This window comes from Centropristis striata, chromosome 6 (assembly GCF_030273125.1).
Source record: "Centropristis striata isolate RG_2023a ecotype Rhode Island chromosome 6, C.striata_1.0, whole genome shotgun sequence".
NCBI lineage: Eukaryota > Metazoa > Chordata > Actinopteri > Perciformes > Serranidae > Centropristis > Centropristis striata.
This window is the reverse complement of record NC_081522.1, coordinates 33,426,797-33,451,959: the sequence shown is the minus strand read 5'-3', so window position 1 is coordinate 33,451,959 and position 25,163 is coordinate 33,426,797. Positions and strand designations below refer to the sequence as shown.

The 25,163-nt window shown below is 39.0% G+C and overlaps 3 protein-coding genes and 1 pseudogene across 3 annotated transcripts; all 4 read right to left on the bottom strand.

Annotated features, from left to right (window-relative positions):
* Positions 1-245: 245 nt before the first annotated feature.
* LOC131973678 (E3 ubiquitin-protein ligase TRIM39-like) lies at positions 246-2,109 on the bottom strand. The gene has a single exon (XM_059335731.1). It carries the CDS (start codon positions 2,107-2,109, stop codon positions 475-477), a length of 1,635 nt encoding a protein of 544 aa, XP_059191714.1. The 3' UTR covers positions 246-474.
* A 2,231-nt stretch (positions 2,110-4,340) lies between these two features.
* On the bottom strand, positions 4,341-9,050 carry LOC131973987 (E3 ubiquitin-protein ligase TRIM21-like; annotated as a pseudogene).
* A 3,108-nt stretch (positions 9,051-12,158) lies between these two features.
* LOC131973670 (E3 ubiquitin-protein ligase TRIM39-like) lies at positions 12,159-16,619 on the bottom strand. Its single transcript, XM_059335721.1, has 3 exons — positions 16,557-16,619; positions 13,764-14,002; positions 12,159-13,727 (listed from the first exon to the last, which is right to left on the bottom strand). Exons 2-3 carry the CDS (start codon positions 13,991-13,993, stop codon positions 12,380-12,382), a joined length of 1,578 nt encoding a protein of 525 aa, XP_059191704.1. The 5' UTR covers positions 13,994-14,002; positions 16,557-16,619; the 3' UTR covers positions 12,159-12,379.
* A 2,455-nt stretch (positions 16,620-19,074) lies between these two features.
* LOC131973724 (E3 ubiquitin-protein ligase TRIM21-like) lies at positions 19,075-21,779 on the bottom strand. Its single transcript, XM_059335785.1, has 2 exons — positions 21,717-21,779; positions 19,075-20,883 (listed from the first exon to the last, which is right to left on the bottom strand). The coding sequence occupies exons 1-2, from the start codon at positions 21,777-21,779 to the stop codon at positions 19,261-19,263; spliced, it is 1,686 nt and encodes a 561-aa protein (XP_059191768.1). The 3' UTR covers positions 19,075-19,260.
* Positions 21,780-25,163: the final 3,384 nt, after the last annotated feature.

Below are 25,163 nucleotides of genomic sequence, written 5' to 3'. Positions count from 1 at the left end.
GTCTTTACTTAATATTAGACTGTATGAGGTGAAAGGACATAAAGAGGGTGATATATGGGAATGTAACTTATTAAATCTTAAGAAAAACTAAAAAAAAATGGGAAAAGCCCAAACTACAAGTAACACAGAACGAAGACTAATTGTTTATGGAGTAATATCAAAACATTAAAAAGAAATAATGAAAACAACACATTAATCATCGGCATCTGAAGAAAACAAAAAATACAGAGAATACACTTAATGTAATTACATTTACATTAAATTACACTAAATAGTTTTTTTTGCAAATCAAATGGTGGTTATACTTAGTGTGAAGAGGGCCAATAAGGTACAGTTAAATTAAATTTTCACATTTTTAAAATATTTTTTCATTTGTATATTTTTTTCCGCTGCTGTACCGAGAAAAGAGCTGGAACTATGACTCCAAAAACAAAGGAACATACCAAATCATGAATTCTGTGTACCATTACATCCCTAGACAGGAGTGATGACCAGAGGAGCAGAGTTTTTACCATCACGGTGAAGACTGGGACGTAGGAATGGGTAGAGTTTCTCAGTGAAGCAGCAGCCTGTAAAGGAGTAGATAAGAGCTGCAGCATCAACGTCATAAAAGGAGACCAGACCCTCCTCATAATCCACAAACACCCCCACCTTCTCAGGCCGAGACTTCAGAGAGAGAAAGATATCACTGTCAGCACAAGCAATGTACTTATTATCTTTTGTCAAAGATATTGTCCAGTAACCATTCTGAGGTGATGATGTGATGAGTCCCTTCCTTTTGATCGACTCTCTGGCCACTCCTAAAGTCCATTCAGTCTTCCGTTTAACCAGAACCTCGTAGTAAAATCTCCCTGAAGAGAAACTTTGCTTTGCTAAGACATTAACACAATAATCAAATCGCTCTGGGTTGTCTGGGAGATTCTTCTTTACATCACCATCTTTAACTTGTTTTCCATCATCAGACAGGATGAGATAAGGATTTGCTGTATCAGGATCAAGTGTCAGATCCACTGCAGACTGCTGGACCCTCTTCAGCTCAGCCTCAAACAGCTTCTCCATCTGTTTACTGAGCCTCTTCTCCAGCTGATTCACAGCTCTCACCACAGTCCCCTCATATAAAAGTGGACGGACGGTGACTTCCGTCCAGTCTTTGGTGGGTGGAGCAGCGTTCAGGGAGGTGAAGCTTTGGAGGAGGTGGAGGTGGTCTTCAGACTGTGAAAGCTGCTCCACCTCAGTGCTTCTCTTCTTCAGCTCAGAGATTTCCTGTTCCAGCTCTTTAATGAAGCCTTCAGCCTGTTTCTCTGTCTTTCTCTGCTTCTCTTTGATCGTGTCGATGAGCTCGGCCTGGCTTCTCTCAACAGACTCCTTCAGAGCGGTGAAGACCTGAACACCATCTGCTGTCTCTCTGTCTGCATCTTCCTTACTGAGCTCCACTGAGTGTTTGATCTCCTCAATCTTCAGTCGTCTCTTCTGGATCATCTGCTGAATTTCAGCATCTGTCTTCCCCAGCTCGGCCGTCTTTCCTTTATATTCTTCTTTCAGAGGAACAACATTGTGTGTCTTGTGGTCTGAAACACTGCAGACCATGCAGACACACGTCTGGTCGGTCTTACAGAACAGCTCCAGCAGTTTATCGTGCTCTGTACACATCCTGTCTTCCAGGTTCTCCACAGGGTCGATCAGCTGATGTCTTTTCAGGGCTGGCCTTGTCAAATGAGGCTCCAGGTGAGTCTCACAGTAGGACTCCAGACACACCAGGCAGGACTTCAGGGCCTTCAGTTTGGTTCCAGTGCAGACGTCACAGGGAACTTCTCCTGGTTTAGAAACTTGCTGCTCTGAGCTGCTGCTGCTGGCTTTCTGTTGAGCTGACTGTCTGAACTGAGCAGCCATCCCAGAGATGAAAGTATTGACCCGCAGTTGAGGTCTTGAACCAAAAACCTCTTTACAGTTGGGACACTGATATGGGACATTAATATCCCAGTGTTCAGTGATGCAGGTTTTGCAGAAGTTGTGTCCACATGGTGTGGTGACTGGATCAGTGAACACATCCAGACAGATGGAGCACAGAAACTGATCTTCAGTTAGCAGACAGCTGGCAGCAGCAGACATATCTACACTCTGAGGATAAGAAGTATGTTATCACATATTCGTGGAATATAAGGAATGTCTTCCTGAATATCCTTGCCATATTGCACCTGACAAAAAGCCAAATTTACTAAGAAATGTATGTACTGCAAATATCAATGTGATTGTTAATGAATTTATGGCCTCAGTCTGAATGTGTTCAGCACCTGATTTACTAAGACAGCTCATTGTGCAGTCAAGTCCTGGACTACCTGCTGCGTTATGTCAAAATCCTCATTTAAATTAGTAGATAACATGTTTCTTTTATTGCCACTAGAGTGAATGCATTTAAAGTTGATAAAAGTGCTTTGATTCCAATTCAATATTGAAAAAGGCTGAAAATAGTCACTACAGGAACAGTGAAGTTCAGAGAAAAGGGGATGAAGTTTGCCCTGAGTGAAACTTCCTGTCTGAGTGGAGCTGAAGGTTCATACTGATTGTTGAAGCGCAATTATTATTATCAGCTGTACTGCCTTACAAAAGCAGACAGATAGATAGATAAAGGCAGAGAGAAAAGAGTGAATATTCGACAATCCAAACAGAATCTTGGCTAAGCTAGTTAGCCTTTAGCAGGCCTCATCTATCTGCTGTTACTTTTTTCTTTGTTATGGATTTTGGTTTGAGCTAAACTTTGACTAAATCTTCAGTGAGTGTATTTTGTCTCTGTAGGACAGTTTACTCACCAGTGTTTGACACAGATTCTGCTGATGTTGTTGAGGAAAACCTGCTGGATTCAGTTGAAAGTTTCTTTAGAGAGAAACAGAGAGACTTGTCTCGACTGTTTCTCAGCTCTGCTGTCACTGACACAAACATTCACTTACATTTCAGGAAAGGTGAGTTAAAGCTCACCTGATTCACTGTGGCTCCACCTCCCAGTGGCCCGACACCAAGAAGGAGTGGTGGAGGAAGTATTCACATCTTTTAATGTAACTAAACTGTCACACTGTGACTTACAGCTCTCCTCTTTCACTGTGGATCCACCTCCCAGTGCAGCTTGGTGAATCAGGTTTAATTGTCTTTTTGGGAAATACCTTTTTATCTTAGGAACAAGATGAGTTTTTATGTTTTGTTCATTATTTTCTTTACAATTAAGTACACAGCAGCAGGACCATTACAAACAGACAACATAAAACAGAGGTCAGTGCAACATATTCAAGGAAATTGTGTAACTTTTTATCAAAAAGCTGCAAAGCACACGGCAAAGTCCAGCTACAATCCCACAATACAGCTCACACTTACCCCTGTAATCTTTTTTTTTCTTGCTGCTTTCCAAACTGTTTACCATCTAAAAAAGTAAAGAAAAGATTTTTCAAATGCCATTATGTAAGCTTCTCTGTGGTTTTAAAAGTATTAAATAAAAATACCTCTTTTAAAGAACTAAAATAGTGTATTTTAGAAAAGATAGTTCTTCATTTAGTGAGATGTGGGCCTTTGTTACTTTTCACTACTGGAAAACCTCTGAGAAAACACATGGGGCGTATTACTTTTATAATCATTGAGGATTTAAAACATTTTTAAGTGTTATTTGGAAATCTAGAAGTTTATTTCAGTCCTGCATTCCTGTAATTATTATCAGTATTAGATTGGTGACACAGTTATTAAAGAAGTACATGCTTCAGGCCGCAGGTTGCCATAATCTCCACCAGAGGGCTTCCTCAGCTCTTATTTATACTCTACAACCACTGGAACAGGGCTCATACATGCAGAAACTCAGCTAATCATAACAACAGTTTTACATGTTATTAAATTACTCAACACAAGGCATTATTTAATATTGGATGACAATAAGTCCATCTTCCATTTAGGTTTTTTTTTCTAGACTCACATAATGCAGATGTGTGATTTAACAAAGAGAGGAATAGATGTTTGGATGGATTGAAAAAAGTGAAGTCATATCCATTTTTTTCTTTATTTCTCTTTTTTTATGGAAAAATTTAGTTTTTTTCTTCGTTTCCCAAATAGTGGGAATATTTTCTCAAAATATTATCATTTTAGTTATTAAACACTTTCTTATTAAATTATTACAACTTATCCCCCCAAAGTGTTCTAACTTTATACTTAATAATACAACTGACCTGTAATACTCCACCTTTTTTTCAAAATACTACAACTTTTGTGGTGAAAAGTAACAATAGCTGGTAAATGTAGTAATTTCTCACTTAAATGTGTTTCAGTTTTAAAGGGAATTTAAGACAAATGCAATGAAAACTCCTTTTGTTTTTATTACATTTAGAAATTATTCACTTGATTCAAACTTTACAGTCTACAGAGAGGTGAACACAATGTGAAATAAAAATACAGCAGAGAGCAAAATGTTTTCATCTTTTCTGGTGTGTAAAACCAACAAAGAAGTACAGAATTAACCCCTGAAAACAAACTAGAAGAGATCCCTTAATTTGTCCTTTAATGTAAAATGGTACAAAATAAAACCCTTAAAAGAGTCTTTTTGAAAAGCTCCTATTAACATATAAGGGTTTGTTATATATACAGTAATAAGGAACTAATAGAAAAAGCTTCCTATTTGTTAGTACTTTGTTCTGATGATTGAACAGTCTTGAAAGCAGGTAATACATTCATTGCAGTACATTTAATATTTTCTAAATTAGTCTATCATTATCTTAAAATCCTAAACCAACGATGTATAGACTTTACATCAGAAGTAAATACACATTTATTACATTAAATAATGTTGAATGTTCTTTGTGGAAAATAAAATGGTTGTTCTACTCAGTGATTGACAGGAGAGATGATTAGAGGAGCAGAGTTTTTACCATCATCATTCGTACAAGGACTGAAGTATGGGAAGAGTTTCTCAGTAAAGCAGCAGCCAGTAAAGGAGTAGATAAGAGCTGCAGCATCAACGTCATAAAAGGAGACCAGACCCTCCTCATAATCCACAAACACCCCCACCTTCTCAGGCCGAGACTTCAGAGAGAGACGGACTGCAGGGCCAGCACGAGCGGCATACTCGTTTTCATTCCTCAACCATATTGTCCAGTAACCATTCTGAGGGTTCAGTGTGATGTTTCCCTTCCTGTTGATCGACTCTCTGACCACTCCTAAATTCCACTTAGTCTTCGCGTTAACCTGAACCTCAGAGTAAAATCTTCCTGAAGAGAAACTCTGCTTTGCTAAGACGAAGACACAATGATCAAATCTCTCTGGGTTGTCTGGGAGATTCTTCTTGACATCACCACAGCTAACTTGTTTTCCATCATCAGACAGGATGAGTTTGGGACTTGCTGTATCAGGATCAAGTGTCAGATCCACTGCAGACTGCTGGACCCTCTTCAGCTCAGCCTCAAACAGCTTCTTCATCTGTTTACTGAGCGTCTTCTCCAGCTGATTCACAGCTCTCACCACAGTCCCCTCATATGAAGATGGACGGACGGTGACTTCTGTCCAGTCTTTGGTGGGTGGAGCAGCGTTCAAGGAGGTGCAGCTTTGGAGGAGGTGGAGGTGGTCTTCAGACTGTGAGAGCTGCTTCACCTCAGTGCTTCTCTTCTTCAGCTCAGAGATTTCCTGTTCCAGCTCTTTGATGAAGCCTTCAGCCTGTTTCTCTGTCTTTCTCTGCTTCTCTTTGATCGTGTCGATGAGCTCGGCCTGGCTTCTCTCAACAGACTCCTTCAGAGCGGTGAAGACCTGAACACCATCTGCTGTCTCTCTGTCTGCATCTTCCTTACTGAGCTCCACTGAGTGTTTGATCTCCTCAATCTTTACTCGTCTATTCTGGATCATCTGCTGAATTTCAGTGTCTGTCTTCCCCAGCTCGGCCTTCTTTCCTTCATATTCTTCTTTCAGAGGAACAACATCATGTGTCTTGTGGTCTGAATGAGTGCAGAGGATGCAGACACACATCTGGTCGGTCTTACAGAACAGCTCCAGCAGTTTATCGTGCTTCAGACACATCCTGCCTTCCAGGTTCTCCACAGGGTCGATCAGCTGATGTCTTTTCAGGGCCGATCTTGTCAGATGAGGCTCCAGGTGAGTCTCACAGTAGGACTCCAGACACACCAGGCAGGACTTCAGGGCCTTCAGTCTGGTTCCAGTGCAGACGTCACAGGGAACTTCTCCTGGTTTAGAAACTTGCTGCTCTGAGCTGCTGCTGACTTTTTGTTGAGCTGACTGTCTGAACTGAGCAGCCATCTCAGAGATGAAAGTATTGATCCGCAGTTGAGGTCTTGAATCAAAAACCTCTTTACAGTTAGGACACTGACACTGGACATTTTTATCCCAGTGTTCAGTGATGCAGGTGTTGCAGAAGTTGTGTCCACATGGTATGGTGACTGGATCAGTGAACACATCCAGACAGATGGAGCACAGAAACTGATCTTCAGTCAGCAGACAGCTGGCAGCAGCAGACATATCTACACTCTGAGGACAAGAAGGGTGAAAAAACATAACTGTTATTACATGATTTTTGATTATTTGGAAAGGTGCAGTATTGTAAATGTTTAATATAATCAATTCAGCTTACCCCTTACCAATAATGGTTTTGTTAATATGCATTAAGCAAAGTTAATTTCCCTCATGCTCCTCAAAGATTAAATCCTTGATGTTCCCACTGGATGAAAGCTGATTTTTGTATCAGTGGTTACAGTTAAATAAATGTTAAGTCTGTAAATTTGCTTAAATCAGGCTGACCAGATCCCAACAAACCAAATGTGAGACAAAATGTATCCATCTCCAAGTAAATAACTGTTAAAGTATTTTCCTAGTTTATTTTGCTGAGTGATTGCTGATCCCTTTTTGCTTGTTTCCATTATTTATGTCCATTATTTGTTGGGTGTAGAGTAGAGATGGTGACAAGTTCACCTGCACTGGACCAGTGGTAGAAAAAGGGATTCAGATTGTTTACTTAAGTAAAACTACTAATACCACACTGAAAAAATGACTCAACTACAAGTAAAGTATAAAGCATCAAATGTACTCAAAGTATCAAAAGTAAGAGTACTTGTGATAGAGAACCCCCACTCAGATTGGTAAATATATACGAAATTGGATTTTTATTTTTGATGCCTTCATGTAAGCAGCATTTTGCTGTTGTCAAGGTAGGCTGATTTTAACTACCAAACATACTGTTTTGGGGTTAAATTTATAAAAATGTATAATTATTTTCTATGTTTTTCATGTTAAATCTTGACCTGAAAAGTAACGAAATCTCCTCAAGTCTTTCACTCCCAGCCTAAAATCAGCCAGGACCACTTACTATCAGGACAAGATCTACAAAGCCACAGATGCTCGGAAAATGTTTTCGGCTTTCAATTAACTAAAAAGGACACAAAATGACCAAAACAAGACATAAAATAACGAAAAAAATCACACAAAATGACAGAAAAAAACCTAAATTACTTAAAAAAGACACAAAATGAGAAAAAAAACACAAAATTACTAAAAAAAAAAGACACAGAATGAACTAAAAAGACACAAAATAACTAAAAAGACACAAAATGACCAAAAAAATACATAAAATAACGAAAAAAATCACACCAAATGACAGAAAAAAACCTAAATTACTTTAAAAAGACACAAAATGACAGAAAAAAAGACACAACATTACTAAAAAAGGCACAGAATGACCAAAAAAGACACAAAATAACTAAAAAAAAATTACATGACAGAAAAAAAACTAAATTACTTTAAAAAAAGAAACAAAATGACAGAAAAAAGACACAAAATGACTAAAAAAGACACAAAATGACCAAAAAAGACACAAAATAACTAAAAAGGACACAAAATGACCAAAAAAAACCCCTAAATTACTTAAAAAAGACACAAAATGACAAAAAAGACACAAAATGACAGAAAAAAGACAGTAGGAAATGGTCTGCTACAATATATTTGTGTATGGTTGTCAGTGCCAAGGGAAAGAGAGAAAGATGGCCTATATTTTGCATTTTGTTGTCCAAGTAGCTGTTACTTTGTTCAGTGACAATAAAGTTCAATCTAATCAATTCTAATGACTGTTGATTGAGGGTGGGTGGTGGCAGCGGGGCTCAATGGGTGCTCAGCAGCCCTAAAGCTCTGACCCTCGACTCGCCCCAGCATGTAGGTGAGGACATCAGTCTTAAGGAATAAATCAACGTTAAAAGGCCATCACCTACACACATCCTATAAGCACTTACGTCCTAACAGGACTCAACGTAATATATGCCACTTATTCTTGCTTATTCTTGTGTTGTTTCTTGATTTCATCCTTGCTTGTGTTGTATGATCTCCCAAATGTACGTCGCTTTGGATAAAAGCGTCTGCTAAATGACATATTGTAGATTGTAGATTGCAACTAAAGCTGGCAGCTAAATGTAGTGGAGTAAAAAATTCAATATATAACTATAAAATGAAGTGGAAAAGAAGTATGAAGTGACATAAAAACATGTATAAAAATGCACTTCAGTCTCACATAAAGAGGAACACCTGGTCTCCCTAGCTGAAGCTAATGCTAATGCTAGCTGTGAGTGTATTCTGTGTGAACTTAACTCGTCAGAGTTCACTCACTGTGGTTTGGTTTTTATCTCTGTTTTGCAATTCACACTACACTTCTAAATTGACACATGTATGGTGTAATATTAATTTAATGGTAAAACAGATGTAAAACAGTCAGTTTGTGGTTTGAACTAAACTTTGACTAAATCTTCAGTGAGTGTATTTTGTCTCTGTAGGACAGTTTACTCACCAGTGTTTGACACAGATTCTGCTGCTGTTGTTGAGAAAAACCTGCTGGATTCAGCTGAAAGTTTCTTTAGAGAGAAACAGAGAGACTTGTCTCGACTGCAGCTCTGCTGTCGCTCACTAACTTTCAGTTTCATTTCTGGAAAGTTGACGTGGAGCAGAGACAAAGAAGGAGGGGTGGAGGAGGTATTCAGATCCTTTAATGAAGTAAAAGTACTAATACTGCACTTTGCAAATACTCCACTACAAGGAAAAGTCCTACATTTAAAACCTGACTGAAGTCAAAGTTGGTATAACCAACAAAATGTGCTGAAAGTATGAAAGCATACGTCAGTTGTTGTAAGAGTAGCGGCTCCTTTAAGAGGCAGGACAGTAGATGTGTGAGTGGACGAGAGTATATGTTCCAGATTGTGCAATGTTGTGATGCATTGCTGTAGTTTAATCTACAGTAATGCATCATATTTATAACATTATTTTGGCGTTGTTGTCCTGTGAGAATCACATTTCTCTAAAAAGTCAAAACTGCTGCTTTCAGCTTTGTTGTGTGTGTTTTAAAGAGTTTATTTAGCTGAAGAAGTAGGAGAATAAAGGAAAAAAGGAACTAAAGGAACACTTCATCCTTCAGTTTATCATAAACAACAGATTTTCACTGGACAAGACGGGGATGAAATACTACTCTGAAAAGAAATTAAAGCTTTCAGACAAAATGTTGTTAAGAAAACATATACATATCAAGGCAAAAAATATATAATGCAATATTTCTCTGTGAGCATGAAATGGAAATACTCAAAGGTAGAAGTATTGACTCCATGTACTGAAGCTCAGCAGACTTCAGAGATTCAAACACACAAGTTTTACATTTAAGCTCTGCTGTTCAGGAGATACTGTAAAAACCCTTCGGTCAAAAACAAACCCTTTAAATGTATCATTATTATTATTATTATTATTTTAATTTTCAGATCATAGAAGTGCAGCAGGAGAGTGTTGGTGTAATACCCAGACTTCCAGCTAGATGTCACACAAGACCTGTAAGTATTTGCTCTGATGTTGAATTCAGTGAACTTCCATTTGAACATTTCTCTACTGGAAGTTTTACTGTATTTCTTGGACTTTTTTTCAAACTGCAGAGGCATGCTGGGACATTTCTGCTGTTTGACTAAGACTTTTAGTAATTAAATAATACACTCTGCAGGGAAATTATACAAATAGCACAAGTTCACAACAAATTACTGCAGGATTATTTTAAAATATGTGTGAAGTTGTGCTTTTTTTCTGTTATAGTATTCCTACAATTCTATTAAGTTAGTCTAGATAATTAAAAAAAAACCAATTATAATTTAAGTCACAGTACTTTAACTGAATTCCTATAAAAAGAGTTAAGTTTTTCTTTTTTGTCAAAGAAGCGCATTTATTTATTTGTTTTTATGTATGATTAATTTGCTCATTCGTTAATTTGCCAACTAGTGAAATCATCTATCTGTAGAGACAAAAATATTTTTATTTTAATAAATATGTTAAATTGAGGAAAGCTGATGTCAGTGTCACTTGATTAATAATTTTGATATTGTTATTCCTGATAATCCCAAACAGATTATAGTTTAGTGTGTTACAGTATGTCCATTCCATTCCATCCGTTTTCCTCCGCTTATCCGGGGCCGGGTCGCGGGGGCAGCAGGCTAAGCAGGGCATTCCAGACGTTCCTCTCCCCAGCCACAACGTCCAGCTCCTCCTGGGGGACCCCGAGGCGTTCCCAGGCCAGGCGAGAGATGTAATCCCTCCACCGTGTTCTGGGTCTTCCCCGGGGCCTCCTACCAGTTGGACGTGCCCGGAAAACACCTCTAACGGGAGGCCCCCGGGAAGCATCCTTACCAGATGCCCAAACCACCTCAGCTGACTCCTTTCGACGCAAAGGAGCAGCCGCATGGACACCTAGTGGACTAGAGTGGTAGTGTCCGGTTTCTCAGTCAGTGGCTGCAGCAACAGGAAACGAGTGGATGGTTAATGGACAGTTTATTGCTGAGCGTTCAAGACAACAATGTTAATGCTAAAGTTTTATTTGTTGAGAACACACCCTGTTTGATGTGCACTTTATTGTAGCGATTCACTGTTCATTGTTTGCGGTTAATTGTCCTAATGCAGCAGGTGAAAATTACCTGTTTCAGCCAGTTTGTATCACGCTTTAGCTGTATAAGTGGCATTTTCGTTACATTATTTAGTTCCATTGGGACTCAAATTACATGTTTGTTTGTTTGCTTTAACTGTGTGAGCGATCGTCAGTCATATGGTGTTTCTTGTGTTTAATTGATGGTTATTGTGAGCCTTATCTCTTAACATTACATTCAAGTGAAAACTAAGTATATATGAATTTCCAAAAACTAAACATGTATTCTTTGAAAGTCATTTTACACTTACCACTGTACTGAAATTCCTAAATCCTCAGAGAAGGAAAAAAACTGGTAATATTTAAATTTTTATACAAATAATACTTTTCATATTTAATTTTTTTTCTATTTATTTTATTTCTTCATTTTTTTTCTTACAAAAATAGCAAGGACAAATGTCATTTCTGGTCAACTGAATAGAAACAGAGTCACATTTATGGCAATGGTTTTAATAGATTAATAATGAGTTAATAACACAGTATAGACATTATTTACAAGAAAAAAGACATTATCATAATCAGTGAGTGACAATTTCTTGTTTTTCTATAATGTTTACATTTATTTCATTACTTGCTGTAGAAATGACTGACTTGTTGATGGATCGCTTCTCAATTAGTTTGTTTTTAAAGCTTCTTGTGTCAACATAATAGTTTTGTCTTACGTAGGCTTTCAGTCAAATTAGAGTGTGCTTTCTGTCATTTACTGTCTAAAAGTGGTATTGTCCCAGAGATACTTCAGACAACAGCAGGAGGAGCCTGAAGTACACAGAGACACAGTGCCAATCTATTAATCCAATAAATATCAGGTGGAATGGTGATGATGGGATTACTGATTAAAAAATATCATGGAAGAGGAACTTGTCTTTACTTAATATTAAACTGTATGAGGTTAAAGTATATAAAGAGGGTGATATATGGGAATGTTACTTATTAAATCTTAAGAAAAACTAAAAAGAATGGAAAAAGACAAAACTACATGTAACACAGACCAAAGACTAACTGTATGTGGAGTAATATCAAAACATTAAAAAGAAAAAATTAAAGCAGCACATTATTAATCAGTATCTGATGAAAACAAAAAATACACATAATACGTTTAATATTTACATTTTCTTTGCATTAAATGACAAATAGTAGAAAATCAAATGGTTGTTCTGCTCAGTGTTGCTGACAGGAATAGTGATGTATTGATATTTCAAATATGTGGTATATAGTGGTAAGAAAGCTCAGGTTGGATTGCCTGTAGGAGTGATATATATGAGCATGAATGGTTGTCTATCTCTATGTGTCAACAAGAGGTAAAGGATGATAAATGAATTAATTATTAATATCATTATTTTTGTTTTCCCTGCTAAAACAAAAGAAAGACTGTAACCGTAACCCAAGATACATACCAAACCATGTTTTTTTTGTACCATTGCACCCCTAGACAGGAGTGATATGCAGATAAGTAGATGTTTCATTGTCACTGGGACCGAAAAATGGGTAGAGTTCCTCAGTGAAGCAGCAGCCAGTAAAGGAGTAGATAAGAGCTGCAGCCTTAACGTCATAAAAGGAGACCAGACCCTGCTCATAATGCACAAACACCCCCACCTTCTCAGGATCAGACTTCAGAGAGAGCTGGACTGTATACTCAGTAAAAGCTTTGTACTCATCTCCATTCCTCAAACATATTGCCCAGCACCCATTCAAAGGGCTCAAAAAAATATTTCCCTTTCTGTTGATCGACTCTCTGGCCACTCCTAATGTCCAGTCAGTATCCGGTCTAACGCTTACCTCATAATAAAACCTCCCTGAAGAGAAACTCTGGCTTGCTAAGACATAACCACTTCTATTAAATCTTTCCTGATTGTTTGGGACATTTTTCCTTTGATCAAGATGTCGGACTCGTTTTCCATGATGAGTCACGTTGAGGTTGGGATGTGCTGTATAAGGATCAAGTGTCACATCCACTGCAGACTGCTGGACCCTCTTCAGCTCAGTTTTTAGTGCTTTCTTCATCTCTTCATTGAGTGTCTCCTCTAACTGACGCAGAGCTCTTCTTACAGTCCCCTCATGAAGCGGTCGGACGTTGAGGTCTGTCCAGTCCGTTGTGGGTAGAGCAGCGTTCAGAGACAGGAGGCTTTGGAGGAGGTGGAGGTGGTCTTCAGACTGTGTGAGCTGCTCCACCTCAGTGCTTCTCTTCTTCAGCTCAGAGATTTCCTGTTCCAGCTCTTTGATGAAGCCTTCAGCCTGTTTCTCTGTCTTTCTCTGCTTCTCTTTGATCGTGTTGATGAGCTCTGCCTGGCTTCTCTCAACAGACTCCTTCAGAGCGGTGAAGACCTGAACACCATCTGCTGTCTCTCTGTCTGCATCTTCCTTACTGAGCTCCACTGAGTGTTTGATCTCCTCAATCTTCAGTCGTCTCTTCTGGATCATCTGATGAATTTCACCATCAAGATTGGCCTTCTTTCCTTCATATCCTTCTTTCAGAGGAACAACATCATGTGTCTTGTGGTCTGAAACAGTGCAGAGGATGCAGACACACGTCTGGTCGGTCTTACAGAACAGCTCCAGCAGTTTATCGTGCTTCAGACACATCCTGTCTTCCAGGTTCTCCACAGGGTCGATTAGCTGATGTCTTTTCAGGCCTGACATCGTCAGATGAGGCTCCAGGTGAAACTCGCAGTAGGAGACCAGACACACCAGACAGGACTTCAGGGCCTTCAGTTTGGTTCCAGTGCAGATGTCACAGGGAACTTCTGCTGGTTCAGAAACTTGCTGCTCTGAGCTGCTGCTGCTGGCTTTCTGTTGAGCTGACTGTCTGAACTGAGCAGCCATCTCAGAGATGAAAGTATTAACCTGCAGCTCAGGTCTTGTGTTGAAAACATTTTTACAGTTGGGACACTGATATGGGACGTTAATATCCCAGTGTTCAGTGATGCAGGTTTTGCAGAAGTTGTGTCCACATGGTATGGTGACTGGATCAGTGACCACATCCAGACAGATGGAGCACAGAAACTGATCTTCAGTCGGCAGACAGCTGGCAGCAGCAGACATATCTACATTCTGAGGACAAGAAGGGTGAAGAAACATAACTGTTAATGCATAATTTTTTAATTTTTTTTCGGCCATTTTTGGGCTTTATTGATAGAGACAGAGTGAAAGGGGAGACAGAGGGGAAGACATGCGGGAAAGGGCTCCGAGTCAGATTCGAACCCGGGCCGCCCGCTTACGCCTCTATGGTACGCGCTCTACCAGGTGTGCCAACGGGACACCCCAGGATTTTGTATTTTGATCTAGTTAACGATTTCAGTCAATGCAAGAAGGTCAGTTTTTCACTTATGCAGTGTTTGTTTTGGTGGATGTTGCTGCTTTTTCTTTTCTTTTTGGGCGCTTTCACACCTATCTCGTTTGGTCCGGACTTTAGGACTTTTCAGTTTGATCCGAACCTAAATTCTAGGTGTGAAAGGTGCCGCGGACCATGGTCCGGACCAAAGGACCAAAGTTTGGTCCGACCAAAAGAGGTGGTCTCGGTCCGGACCAAACGAACCAAGGTCCGAACCTTTTGCAGTGTGAAAACAACTTTTTTTTATAGTTCGGACCTTCGTATCAATGACAGGAATTTTTTTTCTTCTTCTGCTCTCGAATTACGGTACAGGAAGTTGGATTGCAGGATTGCGAGCCGTTTTCTCCTCCTCTCCTGTCGACAGCGATACAGTTTTTCATGATGAGGAGGCTCATCTTGCGAATACCAAGCACTCTCACGTATAGTTCATTAAGCTGGTGCTGCTGGTAGCAAAAGACCAGCAAAAGTATTTGTTGCGGCGATCTGCCTGGAGGTGCAGCTGCGTGTGTGTGACAGCGGGCGTGCTGCTGCATACGCGCTACGCCGTGTGCAATGCTCCGCGGCGCGCCTCAGCAGGTGAGCACAATCACTAATCAGCGGCAAGGTAACACAAGACCAAGGACAAACATTTAGTTGTGTGCACAACGGAGCTGAGGACAGCAGCAGAAACCTTCACTGCCACAAGACTGAAATAACGCATGGGAAAAGGACTCAAACGGAGTAAAAGGTGGCTCGCTAGATTAATTTAGTGTAAACACGTTAAGGAAGTCACACTGACATCAGATGCCGGCCAGCCTAACAACGCAGCGTAACCAAAACAAAATGAGCCGCAGAAGTCCACAGGGAGATGACGTGTCCAGTAGAATTGTCTTGTAAAGTCCGTTATTCCTTTTGCAGTGTGAAACCAAAACCAAAAGGACCAAATGAATACAATGTAACAGAACACGGACCTTGGTACGGACTTTCAGGTGTGAAAACGCCCTTTGTTAGTTTCCATTATATTCTGTTCAGATCTCCATAGCTTATGACTTTTTTGGTGACCTGTAACTTTCCCTGTCGAGCATAAAGTTGTAAATATGGTGAGAGCTTAACCTGCACTTGACCAGTGGTGGAAAAAGATATTTAGCTCCCTTTCTTCAGTAAAAGTACAAAGGTATCAGCATCAAAATGTACTTTAAGTATCAAAAGTAAAAGAACTCCAAATGCAGAATGGACCCACTAAGGTTGTTTCATATATTTCAAATATATTATGAGATTTTTTTGTATTGATGCATTTATGAAAGCAGCATTTTACTTTGACGAGGTAGGGTAACTTTAACTACCTAATACACTGTTATGGTATTTAAATAATAAAGTGCAATCATTTCAAATTCATCATGTTTTTCATCTTAAATCTTGACAAAAAGTAACTAAAGCTGTCAGCTAAATTTAGTGGATAAAAAAAGTGCAATATAAACAGTGCTTAACAAATGTATTAGACCACCTGTCATAAAAACGAGAAAACATAAATATTTTAGAAATCTTTCAAAAGCTTGTTGAAAACTAAAAAAATATTGTTATTTATTTGGCAAATAAACTGAATTCACCTTTTCATAGCCAGATTTGAGCCAGCTCACTGGGCTTCTCTGACAAGTCAGAAATTATTCCAGCAGATCGTTCAACCAATGAAAAAAATGTTTCTGCTCAGGAATGCAACTAAATAACTTTAATTTGACATCTTAATCAAGACATAATGATATGCTTTACTATTTTACAGTTTTTTGTACAGCAGTGAATTTGAAAATTCAAAGGACAATAATAAATCTATTTTAGGATTAAAAATATCATTTTAGTTAAAGAGCTTCTGCATACTACTGTCTTAACAGTTACTGTAACATGAAAAAGTATTTAGGTAATTACTAATGCTGTTAATTTAGGATATCTGTGGCACAAACCGGTGCTCTGAAACATTTGTTAAGCACTGTACATCTAAAATGTAGTGGAGTAGAAATATAAAGTTACATAAATGACAGTTTGTTGATTGACATCAAAAAGCTCCATGACGACAGTACATCCTGCTTCCTCCACACCCATTGGATAACAGCCAGACTTTAGAAAAGTGTCTGCTCCTGCAGTGGTTTGAATTTCAAACTAGAATCAATCAAAATGTGGGACACTGTCTCAACATGTGGGAAGATGGATAAAAATTCAGTTCAGTCTCAGTTTCTGGTTTGAATTAAACTTTGACTAAATCTTCAGTGAGTGTATTTTGTCTCTGTAGGACAGTTTACTCACCAGAGTTTGACACAGATTCTGCTGCTGTTGTTGAGAAAAACCTGCTGGATTCAGCTGAAAGTTTCTTTAGAGAGAAACAGAGAGACTTGTCTCGACTGCAGCTCTGCTGTCGCTCACTAACTTTCAGTTTCGTTTCTGGAAAGTTGATGTGGAGCAGAGACAAAGAAGGAGGGGTGGAGGAGGTATTCAGGTCCTTTAATGAAGTAAAAGTACTAATACTGCACTGTGAAAATACTCCACTACAAGGAAAAGTCCTGCATTCAAAACCTGACTGAAGTTAAAGTTAGTATAACCAACAAAATGTGCTGAAAGTATGAAAGCAGAAGTGAGTTGTTGTAAGAGTAGCGGCTCCTTTAAGAGGCAGGACAGTAGATGTGTGAGTGGACGAGAGAAGAGAGAGCAGGAGGTGATGAGAGTAACAGTGAATCTGTGCTCTTTTATTTATTTATTTATTTATTTATTTATTTATTTATAGTCTCTGCCGTCAATGCAGCAGGTACGGAAGAGCATTAGGGCCAAACAAGAAAATATATTTGACTTCTGACATTAAAATCAGAATTCTGACTTTTTTCTCAGAATTCTGACTTAAAGTCACTGTCAGAGAGTAATAGGCCTTATTTACTCTCACTGGAAAACTTGCAGTCTTTCTGAGAAAACAAATAGTACTTATTGGAGTTTGCTGATGGTAAATCTGTGTTAGTGTCTTTCATTTGTTATTTTCACTTTGCATATTCCTGCTGAGAACTTTTCTATTCAATGCAAAGGGCTGGAACAATTACATATTCAAGTCCTGTCAAGTCCCAAACCTGTTTTATTCATTTTTCATTGTCCTGGGATTTCACAATGTCAGAACATGAGACATTAATAGCTTTTCTGCCAAGTGTCGAGTCCTCTTTTTCACCCTTCTTTACCTACTAAGACGTGTTAAAACATGAAACAGCTCCCAGACTGCAGAGAATCAGAGCTGGTTGGATATTAAAGAAAAGCTGTATGTGTTGGAAAGGCTGGCATGGACACCTAGTGGACTAGAGTGGTAGTGTCCGGTTTCTCAGTCAGTGGCTGCAGCAACAGGAGACGAGTGGATGGTTAATGGACAGTTTATTGCTGAGCGTTCAAGACAACAATGTTAATGCTAAAGTATATTTGTTGAGGACACACCCTGTTTGATGTGCAGTTTATTGTACCAATTCACTGTTCATTGTTTGTGGTTAATTTTCACGTTGCAGCAGGTAATTTCCAACCTGTTTCAGCCAGTTTTTAGCACTCTTTAGCTGCATAACTGGCATTTTTCTTACATTATTTAGTTCCATTGGGACTCAAATTACATGTTTGTTTGTTTGTCTGTTTGTTTTAACTGTGTGAGCTATAGTCAGTGCAGAGTTTGAGCCTTATCTCTTAACATTACATTCAAGTCAAAAACTAAGTATCTGAATTTCCAAAAAACTTAACATGTATTCTTTGAAAGTCATTTTACACTTACCACTGTAATGAATTTCCTAAGTCCTCAAAGAAGAAAAAAAAAGCTGGTAATATTTACATTAATACAAATAATACTATTCATATTAAAAAAAATCTGTTTTTTTTATTTTTTTTTACAAAAACGGCAAGGACAAATGTAATTTCCGGTCACCTGAATAGAAACAGAGTCACATTTATTGCAATGTTTTTAATAGATTAATAATGAGTTAATAACACAGTATAGACATTATTTACAAGAAAAAAGACATTATCATAATCAGTGAGTGACAATTTCTTGTTTTTCTATAATTTTTAAATTTATTTCATTACTTGCTGTAGAAATGACTGACTTGTTGATGGATCGCTTCTCAATTACTTTGTTTTTAAAGCTTCTTGTATCAACATAAGAGTTTTGTCTTATGAAGGCTTTCAGTCAAATTAGAATGTGCTTTCTGTCATTTACTGTCTAAAAGTGGTATTGTCCCAGAGATACTTCAGACAACAGCAGGAGGAGCCTGAAGTACACAGAGACACAGTCCCAATCTATTAATCCAATAAATATCAGGTGGAATGGTGATGGTGGGATTACTGGTGAAAAACATGGAAGAGAAACTTGTCTTTACTTTATATTAGACTGTATGAGGAGAAAGGACATAAAGAGGGTGATATATGGGAATGTTACTTATTAAATCTTAAGAAAAACTAAAAAGAATGGAAAAAGCCAAAACTACATCATGTAACACAGAACAAATACTAACTGTATATGGAGTAATATCAAAACATTAAAAAGAAAAAATCAAAGCAGCACATTATTAACAAAAAATACACATAATACATTTGATATTTACATTTTCTTTGCATTAAATGAGAAATAGTAGAAAATCAAATGGTTATTCTGCCCAGTGTTGCTGACAGGAGTAGGGATGTATTGATATTTCAAATATAGTGGTAAGAAAGCTCAGGTTGGATTGTCTGTAGGATTGATATATATGAGCATGAATGGTTGTCTATCTCTATGTGTCAGCACTGTGAAAGTCTGACCTGTACAGGTGTACCCCGCCTCTCGCCCAGTGTCAGCTGGGATCGGCTCCAGCCCCTCACGACTCAAGTTTACATAAGAGGTAAAGGATGAAAAATGAATGAATTATTATTATTATTATTATTTTCCCCTGCTAAAACAAAAGAAAGACTGTAACTGTAAACCAAGGTACATACCAAACCATGATCTTTTTGTACCATTACACCCCTAGACAGGAGTGATATGCAGATAAGTAGATGTTTCATTGTCACTGGGACCAAAGAATGGGTAGAGTTCCTCAGTGAAGCTGCAACCAGTAAAGGAGTAGATGAGAGCTGCATTATAAACATCATAAAAGGAGACCAGACCCTCCTCATAATGCACAAATACCCCCACCTTCTCAGGATGAGACTTCAGAGAGAGATAGACTGGATACTCATTAAAAGCTTTGTACTCATCTCTATTCCTCAAACATATTGACCAGTACCCATTCGAAGGGCTCAAAAAAATATTTCCTTTTCTGTTGATCGACTCTCTGGCCACTCCTAATGTCCAGTCAGTATACCGTCTAACACTAACCTCATAATAAAATCTCCCTGAAGAGAAACTCTGCCTTGCTAAGACATAAGCACTTCTATTAAATCTCTCCTGATTGTTTGGGACATCTTTCTTTTCATCACGATATTGGACTCGTTTTCCGTAATAAGACACAATGAGGTTGGGATGTGCTGTATCATAATCAAGTGTCACATCCACTGCAGACTGCTGGACCCTCTTCAGCTCAGTGTTTACCACTTTCTTCATCTCTTCATTGAGCATCTCCTCCAACTGATGCAGAGCTCTTCTTACAGTCCCCTCATGAAGCGGTCGGACGTTGAGTTCTGTCCAGTTCGTTGTGGGTAGAGCAGCATTCAGAGACAGGAGGCTTTGGAGGAGGTGGAGGTGGTCTTCAGACTGTGGGAGCTGCTCCACCTCAGTGCTTCTCTTCTTCAGCTCACAGATTTCCTGTTCCAGCTCTTTGATGAAGCCTTCAGCCTGTTTCTCTGTCTTTCTCTGCTTCTCTTTGATCGTGTCGATGAGCTCGGCCTGGCTTCTCTCAACAGCCTCCTTCAGAGCGGTGAAGACCTGAACACCATCTTCTGTCTCTCTGTCTGCATCTTCCTTACTGAGCTCCACTGAGTGTTTGATCTCCTCGATCTTCAACTCTCTCTCCTGTATCATCTGATGAATTTCACCCTCAAGCTCGGCCTTCTTTCCTTCATATCCTTCTTTCAGAGGAACAACATTATGTGTTGTGTGGGCTGAAATGGTGCAGAGCATGCAGACACAAGTCTGGTCGGTCTTACAGAACAGCTCCAGCAGTTTATCGTGCTCTGTACACATCCTGCTTTCCAGGTTCTCCACAGGGTCGATCAGCTGATGTCTTTTCAGGCCTGATGTTGTCAGATGAGGCTCCAGGTGAAACTCACAGTAGGAGACCAGACACACCAGGCAGGACTTCAGGGCCTTCAGTTTGGTTCCAGTGCAGATGTCACAGGGAACTTCTACTGGTTCAGAAACTTGCTGCTCTGAGCTGCTGCTGCTGACTTTCTGTTGAGCTGACTGTCTGGACTGAGCAGCCATCTCAGAGATGAAAGTATTCACCTGCAGCTCAGGTCTTGTGTTGAAAACATTTTTACAGTTGGGACACTGACACTGGACGTTTTTATCCCAGTGTTCAGAGATGCAGGTTTTGCAGAAGTTGTGTCCACATGGTATGGTGACTGGATCAGTGAACACATCCAGACAGATGGAGCACAGAAACTGATCTTCAGTCGGCAGACAGCTGGCAGCAGCAGACATATCTACACTCTGAGGACAAGAAGGGTGAAAAAACACAACTGTTATGACATATTGATGGAATATAAGGAATATCACCATGAATGTGTTTGTCATATTGCACCCAACTAATTGAACCAAATTAACTGAGAAAATCGTGCAAGGCAAATATTTGCCGTAGCTTCATGGCCTCAGTCTGAATGTGTTCGGCACCTGATTCACTAAGACAGCTCATCCTGCAGTCAAGTCCTGGGCCCCGTTCCAGGTAGAAGGTTCAACTAACCCTGAACCTATCCCTGAACTCTGAGTTGATTTACCCTCAGATGGGAAACTCTGAGTTTCCGGTTCCAGAAAAGCTGATTTGAAATAGTTCAATCAACTCAGAGTAGGTTCACTCTGAGTTACACTTGTGCACCACAACCAAAGTAATGGTTTTGAATTGAACCTACAATTTATTAATTTTGTTGAAATCCTGCTGGCAAAAGACAGCTGAAAATAAAATATAACAACATAGTTCAGGTAGAACTGAGGTGTAACTGGCTCATTGGTAAATGGTAAATGGACCTGCACTTATGTAGTGCTTTTTTAGTCGCTTTACACTACAGACTGTGCTCATTCACCCATTCACACACACATTCATACTGGTGGCAGAGGTTACCCTAAACGGTCCCACCTGCCACCATTGGGAATTCATTCGCATACCGATGAACGCAGCATCGGGAGCAATTTGGGGTTCAGTATCTTGCTCAAGGATACTTCGACATGTAGGCTGTGTTGGGATCGTACCACAGGTGAATCTTGGGTTGATTTGTGGACTTTAACATTTGTGGACTAAATGCTTAAACAGCTTAAAAGAGTCAACTCACAAAATGGCAGGTCACCGCCATTTTGTGTCCTCCCAAGAACTTCCCTCCCAGAATGCTCGGCATTTACGACACCTTCCAGGTCACCTCATTGGTCAAGGCACCTTGACACTGCAGGTGGTCCGCTGGTCTGCTATAAGGGAGCCAGTCCTCCCTCCCTTCTCTCTCTTTCTCCACCGCTCCCCAGAGAAGCAACACCTCTTCTTCAGGAGGGAATCCAGAGGCCTGGATTCACCATACGTGATTTGCTCATACACTGATATACACATAATATAATTTAAATTAACTGTAACCAAACACAGTTTTGCAGCTCTCACTAGGCCAAAAGGCCTAGTCACCCCTTCACAACTGGAATTTTTACGACTCATTGTGTGGGGAGCTTCAACCCCCCCTCCCTCACACACACACACACACACACACACGTTTCCTCTCTTTTGTAATGTAGCTCTCTATACTTTATAGATGTGTGCTTTATTTGCTTTACTTGTTTTTAGAATAAATACCTTTTGATTACAAATGCTGTCTATTTAATGTTGTACACTGTGAATGCTGTGACAAGAATCCACGATTCCTTCAACCACTACTAAATATTAATATGGTAATTTGATAATAATTATATTCATAATTAATAATCAGTGTTCCAAATTGATAGTTTAGTAACTTTATGAGACTGATTTAAGTGAATTGGCTATATTTTTCTGTTTAACAGATGGTGCCCCAACGAGCTGACTTAGAGTAAATCAAGTCATATCATTTCTTATAATTAATAATAATGATAATTATTAATAATTCTTATTGCCATCTAACCACACTTTTGAACCGTGAGATCCGCACAAGTGTTGCTCAGGTTCATTTCTACATATTTGGTATCCTTATGGGAGGGATAGCATTTATGATAACGCCCTTTTGTTAACATATTTGACACCCTGTGCAAGGTCATCATTGATTCATAAAAGAGCTATCCTTAATTCCCAACATTTTTGGTGACCCGTGATGGAGGCAATTGGTATCTGTAACCATATATATATCATATATTTGACGCCCCGTTATGAGGCCCAACAGCTGCCAAGGTCAGGGATCGAACCACCAACCCTCCGATCGGTGGGCAACCCACTCTACCGACTGAGCCACAGCCGCCCTCATTGCTTCTTTGATTTTATTCATAATTGATTGATTTAAGTAAATATAATTCAGTTGGTTTTTTCAAAGTGTAGTAGATGTTTCAGTGCCAAGGTCATTTTCCTTTTCACTCCGCAAACTATAGCTTTTCTGTTTTCTGATATGTTGTGCATCGCTGATGTTATATAGAAAACTCCAATTCCAATTTAAAAGGTAAACAACAGTAAGAATCAGTGAAGTTCAGAGAAAAGGGAAGTTTGCCTTGAGTCGAGATGGAGATTTGACTTACTGATTGTTGAAACACAGTGATTATTATCAGCTGTACTACCTTACAAAAGCAGACAACAGTAACTACAAAAACATTAAAAGACAAAAAGAGAGATAAAATAGTTTTTAGTTGAATGTTTGACAATCCAAAGGCTTTCTTAGCTAAGCTAGTTAGCCTTTAGCAGGCCTTGCCTGTCTGCTGTTACTTTTTTCTTTGTTATGGAACTAAACTTTGACTAAATCTTCAGTGAGTGTATTTTGTCTCTGTAGGACAGTTTACTCACCAGTGTTTGACACAGATTCTGCTGCTGTTGTTGAGAAAAACCTGCTGGATTCAGTTGAACGTTTCTTTAGAGAGAAACAGAGAGACTTGTCTCGACTGCAGCTCTGCTGTCGATAACAGGAAATGTGACGTGGTTGCAGCTCTCCTCTATCAGTGTGACCCAAACTGTCAGGACCTATCATTAAGAGGGAGAGGGGGAGGAAGTATTCAGATCCTTTACTGTAGTACAAGTACTTACTGCATTGTAAAAATAATCCAATACAAGGAAAAGCAGGTGTTTTATCATTATATATGATGTTTTTAGATTATTATTTCTGCTTTCTGCATTGATCTATATGTGGTATTTTCTCCTCCTGTGCACAGAAACTTGTCAGGAGGGAGGTGGAGCTGCTCCTCCACCCTCAGCTGAAGAGGATCTGAAAGGTTGGTTAACTTTTCAGTTCAGGTGTTGCTGAAGGTGACATTGTTGACATGTTTTAAGTCAACTGTGAGGTTGAAATGTGAACGTTAACAGCAGGTTTTACACGTTTTTAAGCTATTTAATGTGAAGTCTGGAAATAAAAGGTTGTATTAAGCAAGTTTAATTTTTTTAACAGCAACAGCAACATGAGTCACATTTACTGATGTCACCAAACTGTCATCTTCTCTTTTTGTTGTTGATTTTCAATTTTAATGTTTCTCCTCTCATTTTAAGGATGCAGTTCTTTAATTTAATGACAAACTGATACATTTCATCACAAAACCAGCCAGAGGTGCAAATATTTAATATATTAGATATGTCAGCGGTTTAAAATAGCTTATTAAACTCTACCAACAAACAATTTAAAACAAAACTATGAAAGTAAAACTACTAAAACTACGAGCTGAGACAGAGCTGCAGATCTGAGATCAGTCCTGTTGCCTCTTCTAACTGTGTAATGGAGCTTAATCACACCAACAGCAGGAAGATTAAACTGAAAAAACGATATTTCTCTCTAAAATTTGGTACAATTTTGAGATACTTTAAAACAAATGCAGTGAAACAGTCTACAGAGAGGTGAACACAATACAAATAAAAGTAATACAACAGGCAGTTGAGTCATTTTCTTTCTCTGGTGTGTTAAACTACTGCAGCTAAATGGTTTAAGATCAGATTTTGTTAATCTTTAAATGAATTATGAACATATATGTACAAAATGTACCCCTGAATACCACATAGTATGCTGACTGGAAGTTGTAGTATTTCTAGTGACCACTGAATTTCCCCAAGCACCAATTTTGATTAAAGAAAAAAAGCTGCTCAGTGGTTATGGTTAGATAAATTTTAGGTCTGTAAAGTAGCTTAACTCAGGCTGACCAGATCCCAACAAACCAATGTGGGACAAAAAGTAGTTTGTGTTGAACCCCATCCCCAAGTAAAACTAAAAAATAACTATTAAAGTATTTTACTAGTTTATGTTGCTGCATTTTTTAACTTTAGGTTAGTTTCCATCATATTCTATTCAGATCTGCAATAGCTTATGACTTTTTGGTGACCTGTAAGTTTCCCTGTTGTGCTTAAAGTTGTAAAGACGGTGAGAGGTTAACCTGCACTTGACCAGTGGTGCAAAAAGGTATTCATACGGTGGCCCTGAAGTGCAAAACACGCCAGCAATTCATCAAAATGGAAAGGGTAGGTACATATTGGACACTGATCCTCCTCCTGATTGGTTCCTCCCTTCATTCACTTCTCCATAGTCAAACCAGTCGCCCCTATGTAGTGCGCCCGTATTGTGATATTTATGGTAAATTCATTGAGCTGA